The 24,242-nt window shown below is 38.1% G+C and overlaps 2 protein-coding genes across 2 annotated transcripts in view; one reads left to right on the top strand and one right to left on the bottom strand.

Moving 5' to 3' along the window:
* Window positions 1-24,242, bottom strand: part of LOC122798790 (zinc finger protein 271-like) — a 651,855-nt gene that overhangs the window by 274,425 nt on the left and 353,188 nt on the right. The window lies entirely within an intron of this gene.
* The window catches only part of LOC122798794 (gastrula zinc finger protein XlCGF57.1-like), a 147,525-nt gene continuing 129,200 nt past the window's right edge, over window positions 5,918-24,242 (top strand). The window contains exon 1 of the mRNA XM_044067905.1: window positions 5,918-6,102. Coding sequence (XP_043923840.1) covers window positions 6,091-6,102 — 12 coding nt within the window. The 5' untranslated portion in view covers window positions 5,918-6,090. The remainder of the gene's footprint in view (window positions 6,103-24,242) is intronic.

The raw sequence follows: 24,242 nt of genomic DNA, 5'->3' as shown, positions 1-24,242 counted from the left end.
GCAAGTTTGCTGACGACTGCAAGCTGGACACTGTTATATGCTCATCCACTGATACTAAACTGCTCCAAAGAGGTCTGCATTATGCATATTCTGGTGAACTGAAAACAGTCTCAAGATAAATAAAACAAATTGCAGCATTGCAGCATTTGGCAAAAAAAGCTCATATGTTATAAGTGGTTGTTCTCTTCAAACAGATGTGGTTATAAGAGACCTGGGGTTTTATGTAGATAGCACTCTCTTATTCAATCATCATGTTTCCACCATAATCAGGAAACCTTTCTGTCTGACTTGGTTCATTTTTAAGGGAATATTGCCAAGATCCAAAGAAGTCATCTTACCACTGTACTCTCACATCAGGACCAACATCCAACAGTCTAGGTTAATCGATTCATAGGTGCTTACTAGGTTATTGATCTGTGATGGTCTTTATAGGTTAATTGATTCATAGGTACTTACTAGGTTATTGATCTGTGATGGTCTTTATAGGTTAATTGATTCATAGGTACTTACTAGGTTATTGATCATCTGTAATGACCTTTATAGGTTAATTGATTCATAGGTACTTACTAGGTTATTGATCTGTGATGATCTTTATAGGTTAATTGATTCATAGGTACTTACTATGTTATTGATCTGTGATGATCTTTATAGGTTAATTGATCCATAGATACTTACTTGGTTATTGATCTGTGATGATCTTTATAGGTTAATTGATTCATAGGTACTTACTAGGTTATTGATCTGTGATGATCTTTATAGGTTAATTGATTCATAGATACTTACTAGGTTATTGATCTGTGATGATCTTTAGAAGCCTAGCCATACATTCCCATGAAGTTTCTAGGCCTTATATATTAAGTATTAATAACCCAGAGATAAGCAGGACATTTGCCCATATCCATGAGGGACAAGAGTGCTAAAATAGGAATGAATTTGTGGTTACTCATCTGTTTGTCCAGAATACATTTAAATAGTGTGAAAGAAGTACTTTATTTTAAGCGGAGAGGAAAATGATTCCAAAAGAAGTGTCATTCTCTGTGCTACATAACTATCTCTCTAACATGTTCTATTTATGGTTCAAAACAGATTTAAATTTCTTAAGTGAGTGTTTATGTCCCCATTGGAGCTGCAAATAAGCAGGAAGTCTGAAAGGATAGGGTCTGCTGAGGGACTGTACGTCAGGTAGAGACTGCCCTTCAGTAGCCTATATGACACTTTGAGGAGGGACAAGGCTTAGAGATGGTCTGCATAGTTTTTATGATTTGGCCCTTAATTTTCTTAGTAGGAAAATGTTGTAGGCATTCAGGTTGTGTCAGATGTTTTAACAGGAACATAAGGAAGGGGGAATTATACTCAGTGATCAGCGCAGAATACAGTGGAATGATCACATCACATGATTGGATCTGTATGCCATTACCCTTAGTAGTCAGCTGTGCACTGAAAACATACTTTTTTACAATAATGGATACATGGTGATTGCAAGACAATTCATTACGTACATAGGTTCCCATGTCCGGATCAGTTTTCAGGTGTGTTGTCACTGTGAGAGTTACAAGGGACTACTTGCTTGCTGAAGGATACTATTCATAGGTTCATAGGTAGGTACTAGGCTATCGGCCCTGGGGCCTATACAAGCCTAGCCAAAAAGGTACCCTGGCTTTCGCCACCCAAGAAAATTATTTTCCTGTGCCTCTGTCAAGCAGAACCATAGAAGTGATCCCCGGAGTGAATTTCCTATTACCCATCCAATCATCAAGATTTTTCTTGAAGACTGCTAATGAGGAGCTCTGTTTGACATAGATAGGTAGTCTGTTCCAGAGTATGGGAAGTCTCTGGGACAGGAATCTATCCCTCCAGCATGTTCTGTTTATTGTGGTGACAAGGTTTAGGTCCCTAGAGTGTGTAGCTCGGAGGGATTGGGATTTCTTTAAGTGGAGCATGTCCAATAGCTCTGGGTTAGACATAGCTTTGTATGTTAGGCATAGATCGCGTCTGAGTAGGCAATATGCGATGGAGTAAAGCTGGAGTTTTTTGAGACGGTCTGCATAAGGCATCTGTTTGAGGCCAGTAATCCTCTTTGTGAGGTATTTTTGCGGCCTTTCCAGTTGTTGTAGATGTCTTGTGAGGTACATACCAAAAGGGGCGTTGTACTCTATAATGGGTCTAATGAGTGATGAGTAGAGGGGAACAATGACCTCTTTTTTTCTGGATGAGAAACCTTTTGTGATGAGGTGTGCCAGTTTGGATTTGTTAAGGACAGATCTTGGCATTCATTTTTAGTCCATGGTTTTGGCAGCATCTACTGATTTAGGAAAGGCCTTCTTGGAAATTTTTGGTATCCCTTAACAGTTGCTTTGACCTCTGACAAGTAAATGTCAAAGAGAATTGGTGAAAAGACTGGACCACGGAGTATATCACTAGTGACCTATCTTTTGAAGAAGATAGAGCAGCCTTCCCTAATTTCTTGGGTTCTATTTCTGATCCAGTTTGCTATTGAATAAGTTATATAGGGGGTAACATTTAGCCTGGGTAGTGTATCTATGATACTGGAGTGTGGGATGTTGTTGAACACCTTTGTGAGGTCTAGATATGCAGTGTGTACTGGTTTGCCCTCATCCATTGCTTCAGTAACCTTTTCAAAGAAGTCAACCAGTTAAGTAGGCAGGATCTGTCCTTAACAAATCCATACTGACTTAGGTCAAGAATTTATAGGTTACCTATGTTGTTATTTGTCATTTCCATAGCAATCCTTTCTATGGCCTTACAGATGAGGCTATTAAGACTTATAGATATATAATTTCCCAGGTCTGTTTACATCCCACATTTGGGCAAGAGAATGACAGTTGTTGCTCTCCATTTGCCCAGTACATAGCATGTTTGGTGGCCTACACTGATTAGTCTTGGTAAGGGGTTTGATCGGTCCTGCTCAGGGTGGCCAGTAAGCTGCCCAGTATGATATCTGGCCCAGCAGAAGCATGTACTTGACCATGGATAGTGCTTTAAGGACTTGTTCATGGAAGCTTTAAAGGATTGTAGATGTACAGATGAGATCTATAAAAGGAGGAGGGGAGGTAGGGTAAAGTTAAAACTAAATTTATCCTCTAGTGGATTGGTTATTTCCTTTGGGTCTGAGTATGGGATTTCATTTATTCTTAGCTCTGCACACTGGTGGGTATTGTTTCTGAGGTCTCTAACATAAGGAAGACTTTGTGGTTATCCTTTACCTAGGTGGCAATTTTTGTATCATATATGGCTTTGGTTGAGTTGATGAGGGTCTGGGGTTCCCTGTTAAGTTTGTCAACAGCTTTTTTTGCATCTTGAGAATTACATTTATTTTTATGTTCAATTAAGTTTTTTTTTAATTATAGAGAATGTTTATATTTCGGGTTATTTTTGAATCTGAAATTGTATTTTCTTTGGAAGGAAATAGATGCCTCTGTGCAGCTATTTACATGTTTATAGAATTTAGGGGTAAAGGATATCCCATAAACAGTAGGGGTAATCAAGTTGGAAGGGAGTGTCAAATTTAGCCAGGTCATCACTCGGTTTCAGTACCTTAGCCTTGGCAAAATTTCTGTATACCATAGTTTTGGAGGCTTCAGTCTCAAGGTGAACGTGACTGATTTGTTGTCCGATTTGACCATGGAGGGAGTTACAACTGGTAGGGAGCAGAGCTGTCCCATATTGGTGAGGACCAAGTCTAGGATTTTATTACCCCTGATTGGGGTGCAGACTACCTGGTTTTGTCTTTGGAGAGGACTTTTGTTTGGTCTTTAACTTCAAGTTGGGGGTGGCAGAGAAGGAGAACTGCACAGGACACCATAATATCTTGCTAAAGTTCTGGTTGCAGGTCAGTAAGGGCAGCTTGTAGTGAGGAACCACAGGAATCAATATTGGACCTACTCTTTTTCAATGTCTGTGACCCAGGCTACTGTGGTTCGATTAACAACTCTGTCACTAAAAAAATGATGAGGGGAGAGTGGAAAATGAGGAGGACCATGCCCAGACATCTTTTTTTATGGGAGAAGAAGGAGGGTTATATGTTGCAGAGGAGTGTAGCTCCTCTGTTGCTGGTGTTTACTAGAGAACACAGCATAGTATACTGCATGTCATATGGGGGGGGGGCAGAGTAAAGGTGATGTGCTCCTGCAGAAGTGGAATGTGGTCTTGTAATGTGTAACTGCATGCTCCTGATGGGTGCATCCCCAAAACAGGCAGGTCATCACAGAAGTAGGGGACAGTCATCTGTCAGAATGGAAGCCCAAGTGGATATGGAACTGGCTTGCGGGGGTTAGGTCTTAATCTGTCAGTCTATTCGACTACCTTTTCTCCACACTTGACTTGCCTCATTAGTCCTGGTAGCAAGAGGAGAACGAACATGCCATTGGACTGAGTTTGAAAGAGATCTGATGGACAGTGAAAGAGCATTATGGAAAGTAAAAAAAAAAGCACAATTTGAACATTCTGAGGAATTCTTTCTTCACAGAAAGGCTAGTGCATGATTAGGATAGTGTTTTAAAGGGGTGGTAATAATGACAGACTGGACAACCGTAAAGTAATTCTTTTGCTGAAAGGAAGAAAACAAATATAAAGTGTTGGATAGATATACTATTCAGCTTCTAGAAAAGGTAGAGAAATCTGAATTATAGTTCAGCCAAACAGACTATATATATATATATATATATATATATATATATATATACACACACACACACACACACACACACACACACACACACACACACACACACACACACACACACACTTCAAATGAATGAAAATCCACTTACCTGAAGACAAGATAAGATGTCTGAAACTTGATTTCAATGAACAACTTTATTGCCAAAACTTTTCTCAGGGCAAGTATCCAGATGGCCAGCATGGGGAAATTTGTCCTATTCCCCACTGTAGTGTGATCTTGGAGTTTGGTATATTTAGTTAGGAGCCCAAACCTGGGTGGGCTGGAGATACTCCAGTACGTTTCTTTGTGAAATGTTGGTCAAGTGGATTCTTGCTCTGAAAAAAGTTTCGGCAATACGGTCATTTGTTAAAATCAGGTTTCGGACATCTTGAATCGGCAATTTCATTTTCGGGTAAGTGGTCTTTCATTAATTTGAATTAGACCCCCACACCCCCCAATTTGGGGGGCTGTGCCCCCCCCCAACTATATATACTAACTCCAGGATTGCACTACCGTGAGGAGTAGAGCATATATGTTTTATTTGCCCAACAATACTTACATTCAGTGAAATGTGATTCAGTGAAATGAGTTTTCAGTAATTTGAGCTTTCAGCAATTTTTTGAAGGTGAATTGAAATTCCGTGAAATGAGTTTTCAGTGAATCAATTATATATAATCTACACACACACACACACACACACACACACACACACACACACACACACACACACACACACACACACTTTTCTTTCTTTTTTTTTTACTTCTCAGCAATAGTTGAAAAAAGAAACAATTTCACATCATCTCTTATAGTACTCCTCAGGGGATAAATATATGTCGATAATTCACTTGTTAGCAATACTGCAGCTTGCCTTTTTAGTGGCTATGCATGTGGAAATTAAATTTTGTCTTGCAGAGTTCAAGAAAAGAGACTGCAGAAGTCTAGAAATTACAAGACAGTGTCTAGGTTCTGTAAAATAACAAACAACAGAATCCAGAAGGAACATGGGACTCACTCAATAGAACCAAGTTTGTTCTGGTTTACATGAATCACAAATTCATAGTGAAAGTGTCTGTGCTAGTAGTGTAGGGTGAAAAGCTGATGGATGTACCAGCCTATCTTATTAAATATTTATACAAACTCCACCCTGTGTAGTTTCATGTCATTATTATTTCATGAATATTAATCAGGTAACCAGCACAGTGTAGTGGCACATTTCAGAGACACACAGGAAGTGAGTGTTAGCTTTCAAAAAGTTGCAGAAGACAGCTTTGCTTCCTGTGCAGAAAATTGCAGAAATACATTGATTATTGTGACTTATTATTATATAGCCAGTTTTTGGCAGTTACAAGAAATAGCTGACAGAGTCCCTGAACAGTGTGACTTGTGCAGGCTGAAACTTAAGGATTATGAAGTTGGAGGTAAGAACTCCTGTGCTGATGAGGTAATCTACTTTCTGTGTACTGATGACTTCAACTTTTCCAGTCCCTTGTGATCATCAACTCTGCCGTTTGTGGGTTTTTTTTTTTGGAGGGGGGGTAGGAGCAGTAAACCATGTAGCTGTAATCTCAGGAAAGGAATTCTGGGCTACTGTGAGATGCAGAGGGAAGTGCTTTGTATTATGTAAATATCCTTAGCCCTGAACCATAAAAGGGCATATACTTGTGTTTCTAAACATGACATTTTGTGTTATTGAGGGGGAGAGATGGGGGCGTGTAAGTAAGGAATTCTGTTGCACTGTCAGCTGCAGGAAAAAGTAGTTTGTATTACATAAATATCCCCTGTGCTTCTAATCGTAAACCATAAAAGTTGTATGAACATTGAGTTTTTCTGTTATTGATGGGAATAGGGACAGAGAAACATGAAGCTGCCGGTAAGGAATTCTGATCTACTGACAGCTGTAGAGGAACTAGCTGCTTTTACATAAATATCTGTTGATTTTCTCATCTTGACCATAAGGGGCAGCATGGTCTTGACTTTCTAAAGTTTGCAATTTTGTGTTGCTGGGAACCAAACCAGAACCATAAGCTGGAGCTAAGGAACGCAGAGTCTACTGGTATCTGTGGGGGACCTAGGCATTAATAGTTATCTGTTGTTTAAAACAGTAGTGCAAAGTAGCTATGAAAAAATAAAATTAAAATCGAACTGTGTTGCTCTTGTGGTAGCAATTGTGTATGTTCTTATTCTGCAGTTTTCAGTATTAGATATTTGCAGTTATTTAACTGTTTAGTTTTGAGTATATGGCATTGTAGTGTTTTAAAACATAAAATAAAGTTAATAAAACTTCATGATAAGGCAGCAACATTGGCACTAGTTACTGCCTCATAGCACTTGGCTATTTTTCAATTCTCAGCTGGCTTTTCTTTTGTGTGAAGTCTGCATATCCTTCTGTGCCTTTGTAGCTTTTCGCCTGATTCTCTGGTTTCCTTCCACATCCAAGACATCCTGAAGGTGAATCAAAGTGTGTGTGTGTGTGTGTGTGTGTGTGTGTGTGTGTGTGCACAACTTGCACTATTCTGGCACCATCTTTGGTTAGTTTCTCTGCCCATTGTGTGTCAGAACAGGATCCAGTTCCCCCTGACCCTGAAATGGATTAAGTGGGTAACTGAAGAATGAAATAATAAATGAAAATCATGGCACTAACCATATTCTTAGTTACTGGAAATCTTTAAATTTAAGCAAAGGTTCCCACCTCTATGTAATGTATACCAGATTTTGTATTTAAGACAGACCTGAGCACTTTGGAAATATAGAAACAAAAATCACTAATATAAACTATACGGCCCAGCCACACCCCTCCCAATCTAACTGTGAGGCTTATTTATAGCCAGTCAGTAGTACAGTTTTTCTTCAGTTTGTTCATTGCATTTGTAAATCATGTTTGCTCGTTCATTAAATTTGTATCTTCCCATTTACCTCAGAGTACATATTTGAGGGTAAAGGGTTTGAAATAGTGAATTGGACAAAGGAATTGAGTGCTTCTATTACAGCAGTGTGTTTTTTCAATTGTAAACTTATTCTAAATCTCTTCTGAAAGATCAACAGAATGGTTTGGAGGGACAGGTGATTTCGTAGTGGGATACCAAAGCTGTGGAACAGACTTCTCATCCACATAAAACAAAGTTCATCTCTGTCCATTTTGAAGTGCAGCTTAGATCTATGGATGGGAAACAGAACATTTACCCCATGACTGCCCCACCCTGTACTACTAATGGACAGATGTAGCTCCTAAACGCTTTATCCCATGCATGGGTCCAGATCAAAAAATCTGGACACAGCCTAAAATGATGGGGGACAAATAGGGACAGATTTTAAATATTGCTCTTACAAACTTAGAAAGTTGATAGAATAATAGGTTTTGCATTAGCATGAATTTTCTGAAGGATGTGGAGCCTTATACTTAAATGTTTGTCATTATTTAATGACTTTAATTCTCAGCTATTTGCCAGAAAAGTACAGATTTTAGGAGGAACACATCAAAAGTATGAGGCAAAAATCTGGACATTCTGCGAAAATCTGTACAGTTGAGAGGTATAATGGGTCCCCTCAAATTATCTATGGTATGATCCTGTTTATTCTCATTAGGGGAAATATATATTATTATTGACCATGTTATGGTTAAGGCCAATTTGTAACCAAATGGGACAGGTTATTTCAAGCACAAAGAGGGAATCTAACTAAGTTTAAAATGCTAGCAAGGGCAGCTGGCTTAGTACTTACCTGTGAAGCTGTAAAGGATAACACTTGACTATCTGTGCAGTTGTGTAGCTAGACACTGCAAGATTATGTCAGATGACTGCTGGTATGGACATATTCTGTATAGCAAGTAACAAAACTGGAGGATAAGTAATTGTCAGAAAAATAATGTCACTCCATGTTCATCATAGAAAGGTCCAATGAGCAGGTTAGTGTGTATGCAGTTATTTAGGAGGTGTTAAAATGTCGATGATACAATACCTGGACTGGATATCTTAGATTATAAGTGGTATAAGAATGGCAGAAAATAAACTGATAATTTTAATAAATGTATTTAATGCATGGATGGAAAAAGGACTGATAGAAGAATTTTTATGCATCAATTAAATTGATATGGAAAAAGGGGGACAGAAAGGTAATTAAGGAATGATGGACTAAATTCTTGGCTAGGCTTGTAAGGGCTTCAGGGCCAGTAGTCTAGTAAGTTCGTATGCTCCAATGACAGTTTGCATGAGAAGTCATGTGTAATAAACAGTATTTTCCTATAACAAGCATAACACATTAGCTGATTTCAGTACACTTTTTATTGTTGAGGTTTGCAGAAATAAAGTGATGCATATAAGTAGGAACACTGATTTGTTGCCATGGTAACAGAGCTCAGTTGTTTGCCTTGCACTGCTGCTTTTAGCATCAAATTCGGACGTTCCTTGTTGTGCCTCTTAGTGATGCAGTCTGAAGTCATCATCATGGGGCCGAGGTGCTGTGTCAACCGTCATCACTCTCACCTCAGAGACACTCTCCTTCTTTCTTTAAGAATCATGCCTGAATGATGCAGGTCCTTTCTCGTGCAGTCCATCCAACTCTTGGCTGGACATCCTCATCTCCTTTTGCTTTCATCTTGACTCCCCGATCTGCTTCATGAACTCAGCTTCTGCTTGTTGCATATGTGATTGAACCACCGTACGCTGTTTTTCTTGACCTTCTCCATAGTTAGGATTACTTTTACTTTTGCTCTGATGCCCTTACTTCTTTGTCTGTCCTACAGTCCATGCTACTACACATGTTGGGCACTTCATCCCCATAGCTTTAAACTTCCATGATTCCTCTGACTTCAGCAGCCATGCTTCTGTGCCATCCAGCTGGTCATACCATTGTTTTCTGTACCTTACTCTTCAGATTATTTCAAAATGTCCTGTCATACATTACCCCTGACACTCTGTGCCAGCTGGCTGCAGCTCCTCTTATACCTTTGAACTCCTCAGTCAGACTTCCGTTGTACTCAGACGGCCCTCCCAGATACTTGGAAAGCTTAACTTATTCCACTGTTTTCCCTTTTATCTAAATTGTCAGTTTCTTCTGCCATTAACAATGTTTTCTGTGTATTAGTTTTATTCCATGTGCCTTCAGTTTTGCATTCCGGTTCCATATCATTTGAAGTTCCTGTTCAAAGTCTGCATGTAGTACCACATCATCAGCATATAGTAGCTTTGATGATCTGCCCTTTCTGAGCTGTTTGCTGTAAGGCTAACATGACAACAAAGACTAAGGAAGTCCACACAATTGTACCCACATGAAATTTAATAAAATGAATGTAAAACAAAAGCCAAGTCCAAATAACATTAAGCACTTTTCGTCTAGTAAAGTGACTAAACTTCATCAGATGCAGCATTCCTTATCCACTAATCCTTAAATTAAGGCTCGCCACAATATGTGACCATCAGCTGTTAAACCTTGGTGTTACAAACTAGTCAAGCATACTAGAAAACAGAATTACTAAACCTCTTTCTGTCATGTACAAGTCTATGTGCACATGGTTCGTATTAAAACAAACACTAAAATACTAGATAACAAGCAAGTTGAAGAAATCTAACGCAGCCCGTATTAATACAGATGTCTAATTTAGTTGTAATCCAACTTACAAATCATCTTACCAGGCTTTTCAATTTCAAAATACATGCAATAGAGCAAGTTTCGTTCAACCCCGGTGAGTAACCAGAATTCGTCCTCAATTGCCAAATTAATGTCAACCTTTCCAATAGTAGGGATGTTGGACCCCCCCCTAATATCCACTGGGACCTGGTCGATAACCCGGAATTTAAACTTATGGGTCGGGTAATCGGCACAGTGCCGTGCCAATGCATTTTCTAACTTGTTTCAATTAATACAATACATATGTTCATACACCCATTTCCTAAGTTTACGGTCCGTTTTACCAATGTAAAACGCCGTACAATGTTGGCTTTGAGCTAAATAAACTATTGATCTAGAATTACAGTTAAATCTGCATCTAGTACGATATACTCTATTCCTAATCTTAAAGCTATGTCCTATTTCCAAGTGTTTACATTGATTACACATCACATTTATACATACCAGGGTTTCTACTTCTAAAGATGACTGTTGCGTAAGAACCTACCTTGTGCATGATCTCCCTATTTGAATCAATAAGTCCCAGTTTTTAACCAATATCTTTTTCATTTCCTGTGCATCCATACTAAAAGAGGTTATAAAGCTCAAGGAATAGGGAGAACTGGTAAAACTACCAGGCATTTTGTTGATGTCCAATTGGACTGTCGATTCAGAACAGGGGCTCACATTTCTGTTGATATTAAACTCCCTCCCAGTTAGTATACGTACATAAAAACCTGTTCTCCATTTGGTTTGAACTTCAGTTACTATTTGAGTTATAAGAACTTCTGGGTAACTTGTATGTGAAAACATCTGACTAAGATTTACATATTCATCCTTGAATGCTTCGTCCTCACTAATCATTCTCACTGCCCACACCAGTTGGCCCTTAAGGACTGATTTCTTTTGATGAAACGGGTGCGAGCTAGTGAAATGTAAAAAGGTGTTACAATAGGTTTTTTTCCTATAAATCCTTGAGATGTACTTCTGATTAGTCCTATCCTTCTTTAATTCGACATCGAGGTAGGCTATTATATCCTCATGATAGGAACTAGTGAACATCAAAAAGTCAGTAGTGTTATTTAAATAATTGACCATATCATTGGCCTTATTTATATCTCCTTTCATGATCATAAAAATATCATCAATAAACCGGGTATAAAAAACAATGTGTATACTGATGGTACTGTTACCCATAATGAATTCATGTTCCCAATAGGCCATTGCCAAGTTGGGGAAACTCACCCCACATGGTGAGCCCATTGCTACTCTGATTCTTTGTAAGTAAAACTTCTTATCAAACATCACATAGTTGTTTGCCAAGATAATACCCAGTAAGTCCTCAATTAACCTTATTTTGTCCAGGGACGCACTTTTCGATCTCATGTGGTCAGCCACCCATTCAGTCCTCAAAGTATGCGTTATAGAGGTATATAGATCACACATGTCTACAGTCAAAAGGGTGAATTCACCCCTAAACACCAAGTCATTAATCTCTGACAAAAAAGACCAAGAGTTATTACATATCTGGGACTCTTGGGAAATGTATTTCTTAAGAATTGAATCAACTACTTTTGCACATGGGTAAGTTATAGACTGTCTAGCATTCACCAAAGCCCTCATTGATGGATCCACAACACACTTTTGAATCTTTGAAATACAGAACATCAGTATTCTAGGAGATGGTGTTGAAAGATAGTCATACATGTGTACATCAATGGAGGCATCAATAAACAGATCATTAGTAAATGATCTGATACGCCCATAGGCCACATTTAATTAGTTCAAACTAACTTTGGTGTATGCATCACTATCAAGTACATTTTGCATCCTTTCTATGTAATCTGTGACATTCATTGCAACCAACCCACCCCCTTTATCTGGCTTCATTATACGTATTGGTAAGCCTCTAAAGTAAGTTAAAGCACCCAACTCTGTTTTGGACACATTACCTTTACTGAAAGTGCCATTCAGTGTATCAAACCTAGATCTGAAATCTAGTTAACAAATACAATCAAATAGAGAAAGTGTTGGGTGGGTCGGTGGGTTAAATGTGCTAGAAATACGTAGTACATCCTCCTTCCAGGCTTGGTTGCCCAGTAGGACCGATATGTTCAGTTTACGGATATACAACTAAAAATCCAATAGTAGTGTCGCTAAGTCCAAATGTTTTGAAGGTATAAAGGACATTCCTTCAGCAAACAAGTCAACTAGTTTGTTGTCCATTACATAATCTGAATAATTGTAAATCTTGAAATCCCCTTCCTTGTTAGTAACTATGTTGCAAGGATTCTCATTCCGTAGTAATAATTCATTGTTAATAAGTTACCTTTTTCGTCAGTTGGCTCCCCGGGTAATGTACGTTCAAGGTTGATTTTGATGTTGCCGATTGTGGTTCTGTCCCTGGGACTTGGAAAAATTATTTTGCACGTTAACTTGTTGAGTTTGAACAAGATTCCCATTTTCAGGCCGATTATGCCGAAACAAATCGTTATCCGCCCCAATATCACTCTCCATGTAGTTTGTGTTACTTGAGTTACTCGTACCTGGTCTAGGTGACATCACTTCCTCCTGATTATCCTCTGCAATGTTTCCTTGGTTTTGGACCTGTGTATACATACCTCCAGTGGGGTTCCATGTCTGTGAAGCTGGTGGGTTTGGATAGGCTACTCCATTACTATAATCCTTCTGGTCTCTTTGTAGTTTTTTTACTTTTGTTTACTTAAATTTTTGCATCTGTTGATTGATGCTATTAAACATTCTAATGTAATCAAACTGGTACCATGGAAAAATCATTGTCCGATTTGATCTCATCGTCTAAGTCAATAACTTCACCCACCAGTTTGTTAACTAAGATTTGATAGTGTTTAGACATGAGATTGAGTAATTCAAGTCTGTGACTATTAAACAATTGTATACCTTTCTGGTGAAAAAGTGAACCAGTTTCTAAACCAGTAGTGTTTGGATACCATCAGGAGCCATGTCTACAATTACGCACCCTATGTCACCCTAAACACAAGCATGCTACACATAAAACTTCCTCTACAGAACACAATACACATAATAGCTTGTGGACCAGTGTCTCACCTGTCAAGCCCTTAAGGCAAAACACAAAAGCAAACATATTAGTCATAGGCGATTCCATCGTGAGACACACAGATGTCCCTCTCACCAGGCTGGATAAGGAAAAGGTCATGGTCAGCTGTCTGTCAGGTGCCAGGATACGCTATACCACACATGCACTCAAGTCTCTCAACAACAGGCACTGTTATGACTCCATCACAGTCCATGCTGGTGTGAATGATTTGAGATGTACCTCTCTGGACTATATGAAGAGAGACATGACTGAGCTCTCGCATTATGTGTCTCAGGCAGGTATGTCCCCAGCCTTAAGCAGCATTTTACCTTCAACAAGGATGATACCTCACTACAAGCAGAAAATGATTGACTTCAATAATTGGCTTAGTTTCTGGTGTCATTCTAAGGGGATCGAGTATCTGTCAGTCTAGGATGACACAATCTACAGACCTCGATGCTTTGCCAGAGATGGTCTTCATCTGTCACCCCTGGGATTTCGTCTACTGGTTAAGGCTCTTGCCACCCCCATAGTACCATTTTTAGGCAGTGTCTCAAAGACAAAATTCCCAAGGTAAAAACTCCATCTAAAAACAACCTTAAGGTTATGCTGCTAAATGGTAGGAGTCTTAACATGAAACTGCATGCACTAGAAGCAGTCCTCACCTTGGAAGACACAGACATTTGTGCAGTCACGGAGACCTGGTTCAAGGCTGTGGAGAGCACCCCAGCTATACCAGGTTACACCTCCTTCCACGCGTTCGGACCACAACCTGAAGGTGTGAAAACTAGAGGAGGTGGTGTTTCAGTATTCATTAAAGATAAATACACCTCCAGATTGGTTAAACAGTATGATGCCCTAGAGATACTTCAGGTGCAATTAACTGTTGGTAGGATACCTATTCAAGTACAGGACCCCCCACCATGAATCAGGACACCCACTCTGCCTATTTTGATCTAATTAAGTCTGTCAAGGTACATCCGAGCACTATGGTTTTGGGTGACTTTAACTACCCATGCATTGACTGGGTAAATGGGTGGACAGCACAGTGGAGCAGCGGTAACATTGTCGCCTCACAGCAAGAGGTTCTCTTGTTCGAATCTCAGCTGGGGTGCCTTCTGTGTGGAGTCTGCATATCCTCCCTGCATTTGTGTGGGTTTCATCCGGGTGCTCCGGTTTCCTCCCACATTACAAAGACATGTGTCTGGAGCATTTCTCCGTGGGCATCCGCTGAAAATTGTCTTTTTTCCAAGTTGGACTTTCCCGGTTAACAAATGTAAAATAAATAAATGAAAAATAAAATTACTCATGCTCAAACTCACTTGCCTAAAGGTTCTTTGACTTAGTTAACTCTAGTGCCCTGGACCAGCTGGTTGACACCCCTGCAAGGGGTGCCAACATCCTGGATCTAGTGCCTACCAATATGGGGACCCACAGTAGCACTCCCATAGTGAGGCCTTCCCTGGTGAGATCTGACCACAAATCAGTCTCATTCAAAGTAATAATCACACCTGACCCCTCCTCCCCAGCAGCAACTAAACTAAAAAAAAACTTCTCCAAAGCAGATTATAACATCTTACGTGATGGTATAAACAGCTTCACTTCACACCCCCCGCAATGGAATTGGCAACTATGCTGAGTTCTACACCAATGCTTTATACAAACACCTGTATAACTGCATTGACTCAGCCATACCTGATAGGACCAAAACAAGTTCCTCAGGGAGGAGCAAACCTGCCTGGTGGACAATTGCCATTAACAGGCTTTTCAATAAGAGGAGATAGGACCAAAACAAGTTCCTCAGGGAGGAGCAAACCTGCCTGGTGGACAATTGCCATTAACAGGCTTTTCAATAAGAGGAAGAAATTGCTGTCTAAGAGTAAGAGGAAGCAAACCATAGACTGGAAACACTTCCTTCTCAGCTTAAACAAGCATATAAGACTTCTTGTGAAGTCTTCCAAAGCAAACTATGAATCCAAATTAGCTTCCTCAACTAAGGACAACCATAAGGTGTTCTTTAGTTACATCTGTAACCTAAAAGGAAAGGCCCAGATTTGTGGTGAACTGGCAGTTTATGATACCACATATATTGAGCCTGTGGGCATAGCTAACCTGTTGGCCAACAGGTTCTGTGAAAAACTTCACTCCCCTGTCCCTGCCACACCTACGCCATGACATCCCTACCATCTGTCCCCTACCTTGTATCTCTAAAGAGCAGAGCATAAACACCCTCTCTAAGGCCAAAACACAGCATCTATGGGACCTGATAACATCCCAGGCTGCATCCTACATGGGCTCCAACAAGAATTAGCAACACCATTGGGTACTCTTTTTAGTCATAGTCTTAAGCACCGGCTTTGTCCCAGCTGAATGGAAAATGGTCACCGTTATTCCTTTGCACAAAGGTGGTGCTTCCACTGACTCCAGGAAATATAGACCTACTAGTCTGACTAGTCTTATCTGCAAAGCTATGGAGTGAATCATCGTGGACCTTAACAACAGATACAGTACAATTTCTGTGGGGTTTTCTTCATTCAAAAGCTGCAGGAAGCACTACTTTCATCTGTCATTGTTGTCCTGTGAACTGATAAGCAGGTTGTTGCTGTCATCTCTTGTGGTGCCTTTTGGCTGTCTTCCAGAACTGTCTGTCATTGTCTTGCAGCCTAATAGTACTTCTTTGTGCCACCTCATGAGTTACTTTACATAAGCTGGTAGTGTTTTTCTAATTCCTTTTGACTACTCCCTTGACCTGATTGTTAGGATAGTTTTTCTCTAATGCCTTTTGACTACTCTCTTGACCTGATTGTTAGGATAGTGTTTCTCTAATGCCTTTTGACTACTCTTTTGACCTGATTGTTAGGATAGTGTTTCTCTAATGCCTTTTGACTACTCTCTTGACCTGATTGTTAGGATAGTGTTTCTCTAATGCCTTTTGACTACTCTCTTGACCTGGTTGTTAGGATAGTGTTTCTCTAATGCCTTTTGACTACTCTCTTAACCTGATTGTTAGGATAGTGTTTCTCTAATGCCTTTTGACTACTCTCTTAACCTGATTGTTAGGATAGTGTTTCTCTAACGCCTTTTGACTACTCTCTTAACCTGATTGCTAGGATAGTGTTTCTCTAACGCCTTTTGACTACTCTCTTAACCTGATTGTTAGGATAGTGTTTCTCTTAACGCCTTTTGACTACTCTCTTAACCTGATTGTTAGGGTAGTGTTTCTCTAATGCCTTTTGACTACTCTCTTAACCTGATTGTTAGGATAGTGTTTCTCTAATGCCTTTTGACTACTCTCTTAACCTGATTGTTAGGATAGTGATTCTCTAATGCCTTTTGACTACTCTCTTAAACTGATTGTTAGGATAGTGTTTCTCTAACGCCTTTTGACTACTTTCTTAACCTGATTGTTAGGATAGTGTTTCTCTAATGCCTTTTGACTACTGTCTTAACCTGATTGTTAGGATAGTGTTTCTCTAATGCCTTTTGACTACTCTCTTAACCTGATTGTTAGGATAGTGTTTCTCTTAACGCCTTTTGACTACTCTCTTAACCTGATTGTTAGGATAGTGTTTCTCTAATGCGTTTTGACTACTCTCTTAACCTGATTGTTAGGATAGTGATTCTCTAATGCCTTTTGACTACTCTCTTAAACTGATTGTTAGGATAGTGTTTCTCTAACGCCTTTTGACTACTTTCTTAACCTGATTGTTAGGATAGTGTTTCTCTAATGCCTTTTGACTACTGTCTTAACTTGATTGTTAGGATAGTGTTTCTCTAATGCCTTTTGACTACTCTCTTAACCTGATTGTTAGGATAGTGTTTCTCTTAACGCCTTTTGACTACTCTCTTAACCTGATTGTTAGGATAGTGTTTCTCTAACGCCTTTTGACTACTCTCTTAACCTGATTGTTAGGATAGTGTTTCTCTAATGCCTTTTGACTACTCTCTTAACCTGATTGTTAGGATAGTGATTCTCTAATGCCTTTTGACTACTCTCTTAAACTGATTGTTAGGATAGCGTTTCTCTAACGCCTTTTGACTACCTTCTTAACCTGATTGTTAGGATAGTGTTTCTCTAATGCCTTTTGACTACTGTCTTTACCTGATTGTTAGGATAGCGTTTCTCTAATGCCTTTTGACTACTCTCTTAACCTGATTGTTAGGATTGTGTTTCTCTAACGCCTTTTGACTACTCTCTTAACCTGATTGTTAGGATAGTGTTTCTCTAATGCCTTTTGACTACTCTCTTAACCTGATTGTTAGGATAGTGTTTCTCTAATGCCTTTTGACTACTCTCTTAACCTGATTGTTAGGATAGTGTTTCTCTAATGCCTTTTGACTACTCTCTTAACCTGATTGTTAGGATAGTGTTTCTCTAACGCCTTTTGACTACTCTCTTAACCTGATTGTTAGGATAGTGTTTCTCTAACGCCTTTTGATTACTCTCTTAACCTGATTGTTAGGATAGTGTTTCTCCAATGCCTTTTGACTACTCTCTTAACCTGATTGTTAGGATAGTGTTTCTCTAACGCCTTTTGACTACTCTCTTAACCTGATTGTTAGGATAGTGTTTCTCTGGCGCCTTTGGCTACTCTCTTAACCTGATTGTTAGGATAGTGTTTCTCTAATGCCTTTTGACTACTCTCTTAAACTGATTGTTAGGATAGTGTTTCTCTAATGCCTTTTGACTACTCTCTTGACCTGATTGTTAGGATAGTGTTTCTCTAATGCCTTTTGACTACTCTCTTGACTTGATTGTTAGGGTAGTGTTTCTTTAATGCCTTTTGACTACTCTCTTGACCTGATTGTTAGGATAGTGATTCTCTAATGCCATTTGACTACTCTCTTGACCTGATTGTTAGGATAGTGTTTCTCTAACGCCTTTTGACTACTCTCTTGACCTGATTGTTAGGATAGTGTTTCTCTAATGCCTTTTGACTACTCTCTTAACCTGATTGTTAGGATAGTGTTTCTCTAATGCCTTTTGACTACTCTCTTAACCTGATTGTTAGGATAGTGTTTCTCTAATGCCTTTTGACTACTCTCTTAACCTGATTGTTAGGATAGTGTTTCTCTAATGCCTTTTGACTACTCTCTTAACCTGATTGTTAGGATAGTGTTTCTCTAATGCCTTTTGGCTACTCTCTTAACCTGATTGTTAGGATAGTGTTTCTCTAATGCCTTTTGACTACTCTCTTAACCTGATTGTTAGGATAGTGTTTCTCTAATGCCTTTTGACTACTCTCTTAACCTGATTGTTAGGATAGTGTTTCTCTAATGCCTTTTGGCTACTCTCTTAACCTGATTGTTAGGATAGTGTTTCTCTAATGCCTTTTGACTACTCTCTTATCCTGATTGTTAAGATAGTGTTTCTCTAATGCCTTTTGACTACTCTGTTATCCTGATTGTTAGGATAGTGTTTCTCCAAAACAGTGTAAGAAACTTCTCTGTGTGGAAGATTTTCAGTCCATATATTTCTAGTTAATCACTGTATATTAATCAGATCAGATAATAGTAGTAGAAGTAGTGAACGTAAACTCGTCAAGTCAAAAAGTAATAATAGAAAATATATAATTCTACAGCATTACTAAGTATTCAAAAGTAATCCAAGCAAGGCAGGCAGCCTGTTTCCAGTCAAAAATTCTTTATTAAGTACACAGACAAGCGATCCAAGTAAAACAAAAATAGAGTAATAATTTCCTCACAAGCTTTCTAAATATATATATACTTTTTATCAGGCATGGGAGTGGTTTATTGTGCTGTAAAACAAAGTGTTATTGGTACACATGTTAAATTCACATCCCTTCCCCCATCAGTGTGACATTCGAGCTGGTCCTGCCCTACCTAGTAGCTGTCATAATAATATATAGCTCTAATGTACTTTAATGGTACATCTTATTTAACCAAATTAATAAGTAGATTATTAAGTCTGTGATTTTATACAAGGCAATATACTACATGGCTGGAAATATATCAACCTTAGTTCATTTTGCGATCAAAAATTATATATAAATATATACATATACATTTTGCATGTAAAAATCAGTTTCTGTTTTCATAACCTATTGTTAACAAAGATCGCTTTCGTCCTTCTAGACTTCTTCAGGTCTGTGTACAAGAACCCTAAAAACCTATATAATTGTATAATTAGTTAGTATTGTTATTACCATCATTTTGAATAAAGTGGAAAAAAGAAAACCAGAAAAAAAAATTAAAAAAAAAATATATGTATGATGATGGAAACAAAATATACACTTAAATTTCAAATGATTTAAAATGGTATTTAAAACCAATTTGTAGAAAAAATAAAATAAAATACAATTAGTCATGTAAACAATGTGGCAATTTTCTAAGTTCCACTGCACTTTTAATTGAACAGTAGTAGTTTAGTCCAGACTTTCTAAACGAGTTCAGCTTTAATTGCCACATGAGTCCATGTTTCTCCAGAATGTTCGGGATGTCTCCTTCAAGATCACCCATGTCTATGCGATCCAGGATCTGGAACTTAAAACCTGTGTGTCTTTTATGAAGAGAAAGGTGTTTGGCTAGTGCATTATTTTTACATCCAGAGCGGATTTCTGACAGATGACATGAAATCCTTCGCTTGAGTTTATTTACAGTCTTGCCCACATAGAATGCATCACATTCATTGCACTGTGCCCTGTAAATTACTTTTTTAGTGTTACAGTCACCCTCTGCACTGGTTTTAATGATCTTCTTTAAATAAGGGCAATAAAAACTATCACCTTGCTGTATAAATATACAAAATATACAATTAATTTCACAACTTTTACTGCTTTTCTCACATGGTCTAGGTTTAAATTCAACAAAACTTCTAATATTCCTGGCCTTCCTATAAACAAATGATGGGGCTTCACCTAAGATGTTAATCAGAAAAGGGTTTCCTGTGGCAATGTCCCAGTTTTCTTCAATAATATTTTGATACTGTGACAGACTGCCTGCCTTGCTTGGATTACTTTGAATACTTAGTAATGCTGTAGAATTATATATTTTCTATTATTACTTTTTGACATGACGAGCTTACGTTCGCTACTTTTACTACTATTGTCTGATCTGATTAATATACAGTGATTAACTAGAAATATATGGACTGAAAATCTTCCACACAGAGTAGTTTCTTACACTGTTTTGTTTTTAGACCCACTACCCTTTAGTGGGTTGTTTTGAGGCTTTGGAGATACCACAGAGATTACTTGTTTTTTGATAGTGTTTCTCCAATGCCTTTTGACTGCTCACTTAACCTGATTGTTAGGATAGTGTTTCTCCAATGCCTTTTGACTACTCTCTTAACCTGATTGTTAGGATAGTGTTTCTCTAATGCCTTTTGGCTACTCTCTTAACCTGATTGTTAGGATAGTGTTTCTCTAATGCCTTTTGACTACTCTCTTAACCTGATTGTTAGGATAGTGTTTCTCTAATGCCTTTTGACTACTCTCTTAACCTGATTGTTAGGATAGTGTTTCTCTAATGCCTTTTGACTACTCTCTTAACCTGATTGTTAGGATAGTGTTTCTCTAATGCCTTTTGACTACTCTCTTAACCCGATTGTTAGGATAGTGTTTCTCTAATGCCTTTTGACTACTCTCTTAACCTGATTGTTAGGATAGTGTTTCTCTAATGCCTTTTGACTACTCTCTTAACCTGATTGTTAGGATAGTGTTTCTCTAATGCCTTTTGACTACTCTCTTAACCTGATTGTTAGGATAGTGTTTCTCTAATGCCTTTTGACTACTCTCTTAACCTGATTGTTAGGATAGTGTTTCTCTAATGCCTTTTGACTACTCTCTTAACCTGATTGTTAGGATAGTGTTTCTCTAATGCCTTTTGACTACTCTCTTAACCTGATTGTTAGGATAGTGTTTCTCTAATGCCTTTTGACTACTCTCTTAACCTGATTGTTAGGATAGTGTTTCTCTAATGCCTTTTGGCTACTCTCTTAACCTGATTGTTAGGATAGTGTTTCTCTAATGCCTTTTGACTACTCTCTTAACCTGATTGTTAGGATAGTGTTTCTCTAATGCCTTTTGACTACTCTCTTAACCTGATTGTTAGGATAGTGTTTCTCTAACGCCTTTTGACTACTTTCTTAACCTGATTGTTAGGATAGTGTTTCTCTAATGCCTTTTGACTACTGTCTTAACCTGATTGTTAGGATAGTGTTTCTCTAATGCCTTTTGACTACTCTCTTAACCTGATTGTTAGGATAGTGTTTCTCTTACGCCTTTTGACTACTCTCTTAACCTGATTGTTAGGATAGTGTTTCTCTAGCATGCCTTTTGACTACTCTCTTAACCTGATTGTTAGGATAGTGTTTCTCTAATGCCTTTTGACTACTCTCTTAATCTGATTGTTAGGATAGTGATTCTCTAATGCCTTTTGACTACTCTCTTAAACTGATTGTTAGGATAGCGTTTCTCTAACGCCTTTTGACTACCTTCTTAACCTGATTGTTAGGATAGTGTTTCTCTAATGCCTTTTGACTACTGTCTTTACCTGATTGTTAGGATAGCGTTTCTCTAATGCCTTTTGACTACTCTCTTAACCTGATTGTTAGGATTGTGTTTCTCTAACGTCTTTTGACTACTCTCTTAACCTGATTGTTAGGATAGTGTTTCTCTAATGCCTTTTGACTACTCTCTTAACCTGATTGTTAGGATAGTGTTTCTCTAATGCCTTTTGACTACTCTCTTAACCTGATTGTTAGGATAGTGTTTCTCTAACGCCTTTTGACTACTCTCTTAACCTGATTGTTAGGATAGTGTTTCTCTAACGCCTTTTGACTACTCTCTTAACTTGATTGTTAGGATAGTGTTTCTCTAACGCCTTTTGATTACTCTCTTAACCTGATTGTTAGGATAGTGTTTCTCCAACGCCTTTTGACTACTCTCTTAACCTGATTGTTAGGATAGTGTTTCTCTAACGCCTTTTGACTACTCTCTTAACCTGATTGTTAGGATAGTGTTTCTCTGACGCCTTTTGGCTACTCTCTTAACCTGATTGTTAGGATAGTGTTTCTCTAATGCCTTTTGACTACTCTCTTAAACTGATTGTTAGGATAGTGTTTCTCTAATGCCTTTTGACTACTCTCTTGACCTGATTGTTAGGATAGTGTTTCTCTAATGCCTTTTGACTACTCTCTTGACTTGATTGTTAGGGTAGTGTTTCTTTAATGCCTTTTGACTACTCTCTTGACCTGATTGCTAGGATAGTGATTCTCTAATGCCATTTGACTACTCTCTTGACCTGATTGTTAGGATAGTGTTTCTCTAACGCCTTTTGACTACTCTCTTGACCTGATTGTTAGGATAGTGTTTCTCTAATGCCTTTTGACTACTCTCTTAACCTGATTGTTAGGATAGTGTTTCTCTAATGCCTTTTGACTACTCTCTTAACCTGATTGTTAGGATAGTGTTTCTCTAATGCCTTTTGACTACTCTCTTAACCTGATTGTTAGGATAGTGTTTCTCTAATGCCTTTTGACTACTCTCTTAACCTGATTGTTAGGATAGTGTTTCTCTAATGCCTTTTGGCTACTCTCTTAACCTGATTGTTAGGATAGTGTTTCTCTAATGCCTTTTGACTACTCTCTTAACCTGATTGTTAGGATAGTGTTTCTCTAATGCCTTTTGACTACTCTCTTAACCTGATTGTTAGGATAGTGTTTCTCTAATGCCTTTTGGCTACTCTCTTAACCTGATTGTTAGGATAGTGTTTCTCTAATGCCTTTTGACTACTCTCTTATCCTGATTGTTAAGATAGTGTTTCTCTAATGCCTTTTGACTACTCTGTTATCCTGATTGTTAGGATAGTGTTTCTCCAAAACAGTGTAAGAAACTTCTCTGTGTGGAAGATTTTCAGTCCATATATTTCTAGTTAATCACTGTATATTAATCAGATCAGATAATAGTAGTAGAAGTAGTGAACGTAAACTCGTCAAGTCAAAAAGTAATAATAGAAAATATATAATTCTACAGCATTACTAAGTATTCAAAAGTAATCCAAGCAAGGCAGGCAGCCTGTTTCCAGTCAAAATTCTTTATTAAGTACACAGACAAGCGATCCAAGTAAAACAAAAATAGAGTAATAATTTCCTCACAAGCTTTCTAAATATATATATACTTTTTATCAGGCATGGGAGTGGTTTATTGTGCTGTAAAACAAAGTGTTATTGGTACACATGTTAAATTCACATCCCTTCCCCCATCAGTGTGACATTCGAGCTGGTCCTGCCCTACCTAGTAGCTGTCATAATAATATATAGCCCTAATGTACTTTAATGGTACATCTTATTTAACCAAATTAATAAGTAGATTATTAAGTCTGTGATTTTATACAAGGCAATATACTACATGGCTGGAAATATATCAACCTTAGTTCATTTTGCGATCAAAATTATATATAAATATATACATATACATTTTGCATGTAAAATCAGTTTCTGTTTTCATAACCTATTGTTAACAAAGATCGCTTTCGTCCTTCTAGACTTCTTCAGGTCTGTGTACAAGAACCCCAAACACCTATATAATTGTATAATTAGTTAGTATTGTTATTACCATCATTTTGAATAAAGTGGAAAAAGAAAACCAGAAAAAAAAATAAAAAAAATATATGTATGATGATGGAAACAAAATATACACTTAAATTTCAAATGATTTAAAATGGTATTTAAAACCAATTTGTAGAAAAAAATAAAATAAAATACAATTAGTCATGTAAACAATGTGGCAATTTTCTAAGTTCCACTGCACTTTTAATTGAACAGTAGTAGTTTAGTCCAGACTTTCTAAACGAGTTCAGCTTTAATTGCCACATGAGTCCATGTTTCTCCAGAATGTTCGGGATGTCTCCTTCAAGATC

This window comes from Protopterus annectens, chromosome 3.part1, assembly GCF_019279795.1.
Source record: "Protopterus annectens isolate FY-2018-M chromosome 3.part1, PAN1.0, whole genome shotgun sequence".
Taxonomy (NCBI): domain Eukaryota; kingdom Metazoa; phylum Chordata; order Ceratodontiformes; family Protopteridae; genus Protopterus; species Protopterus annectens.
Note: the sequence above shows the minus strand (reverse complement) of the source record. Positions and strands in the feature narration are given on the sequence as shown.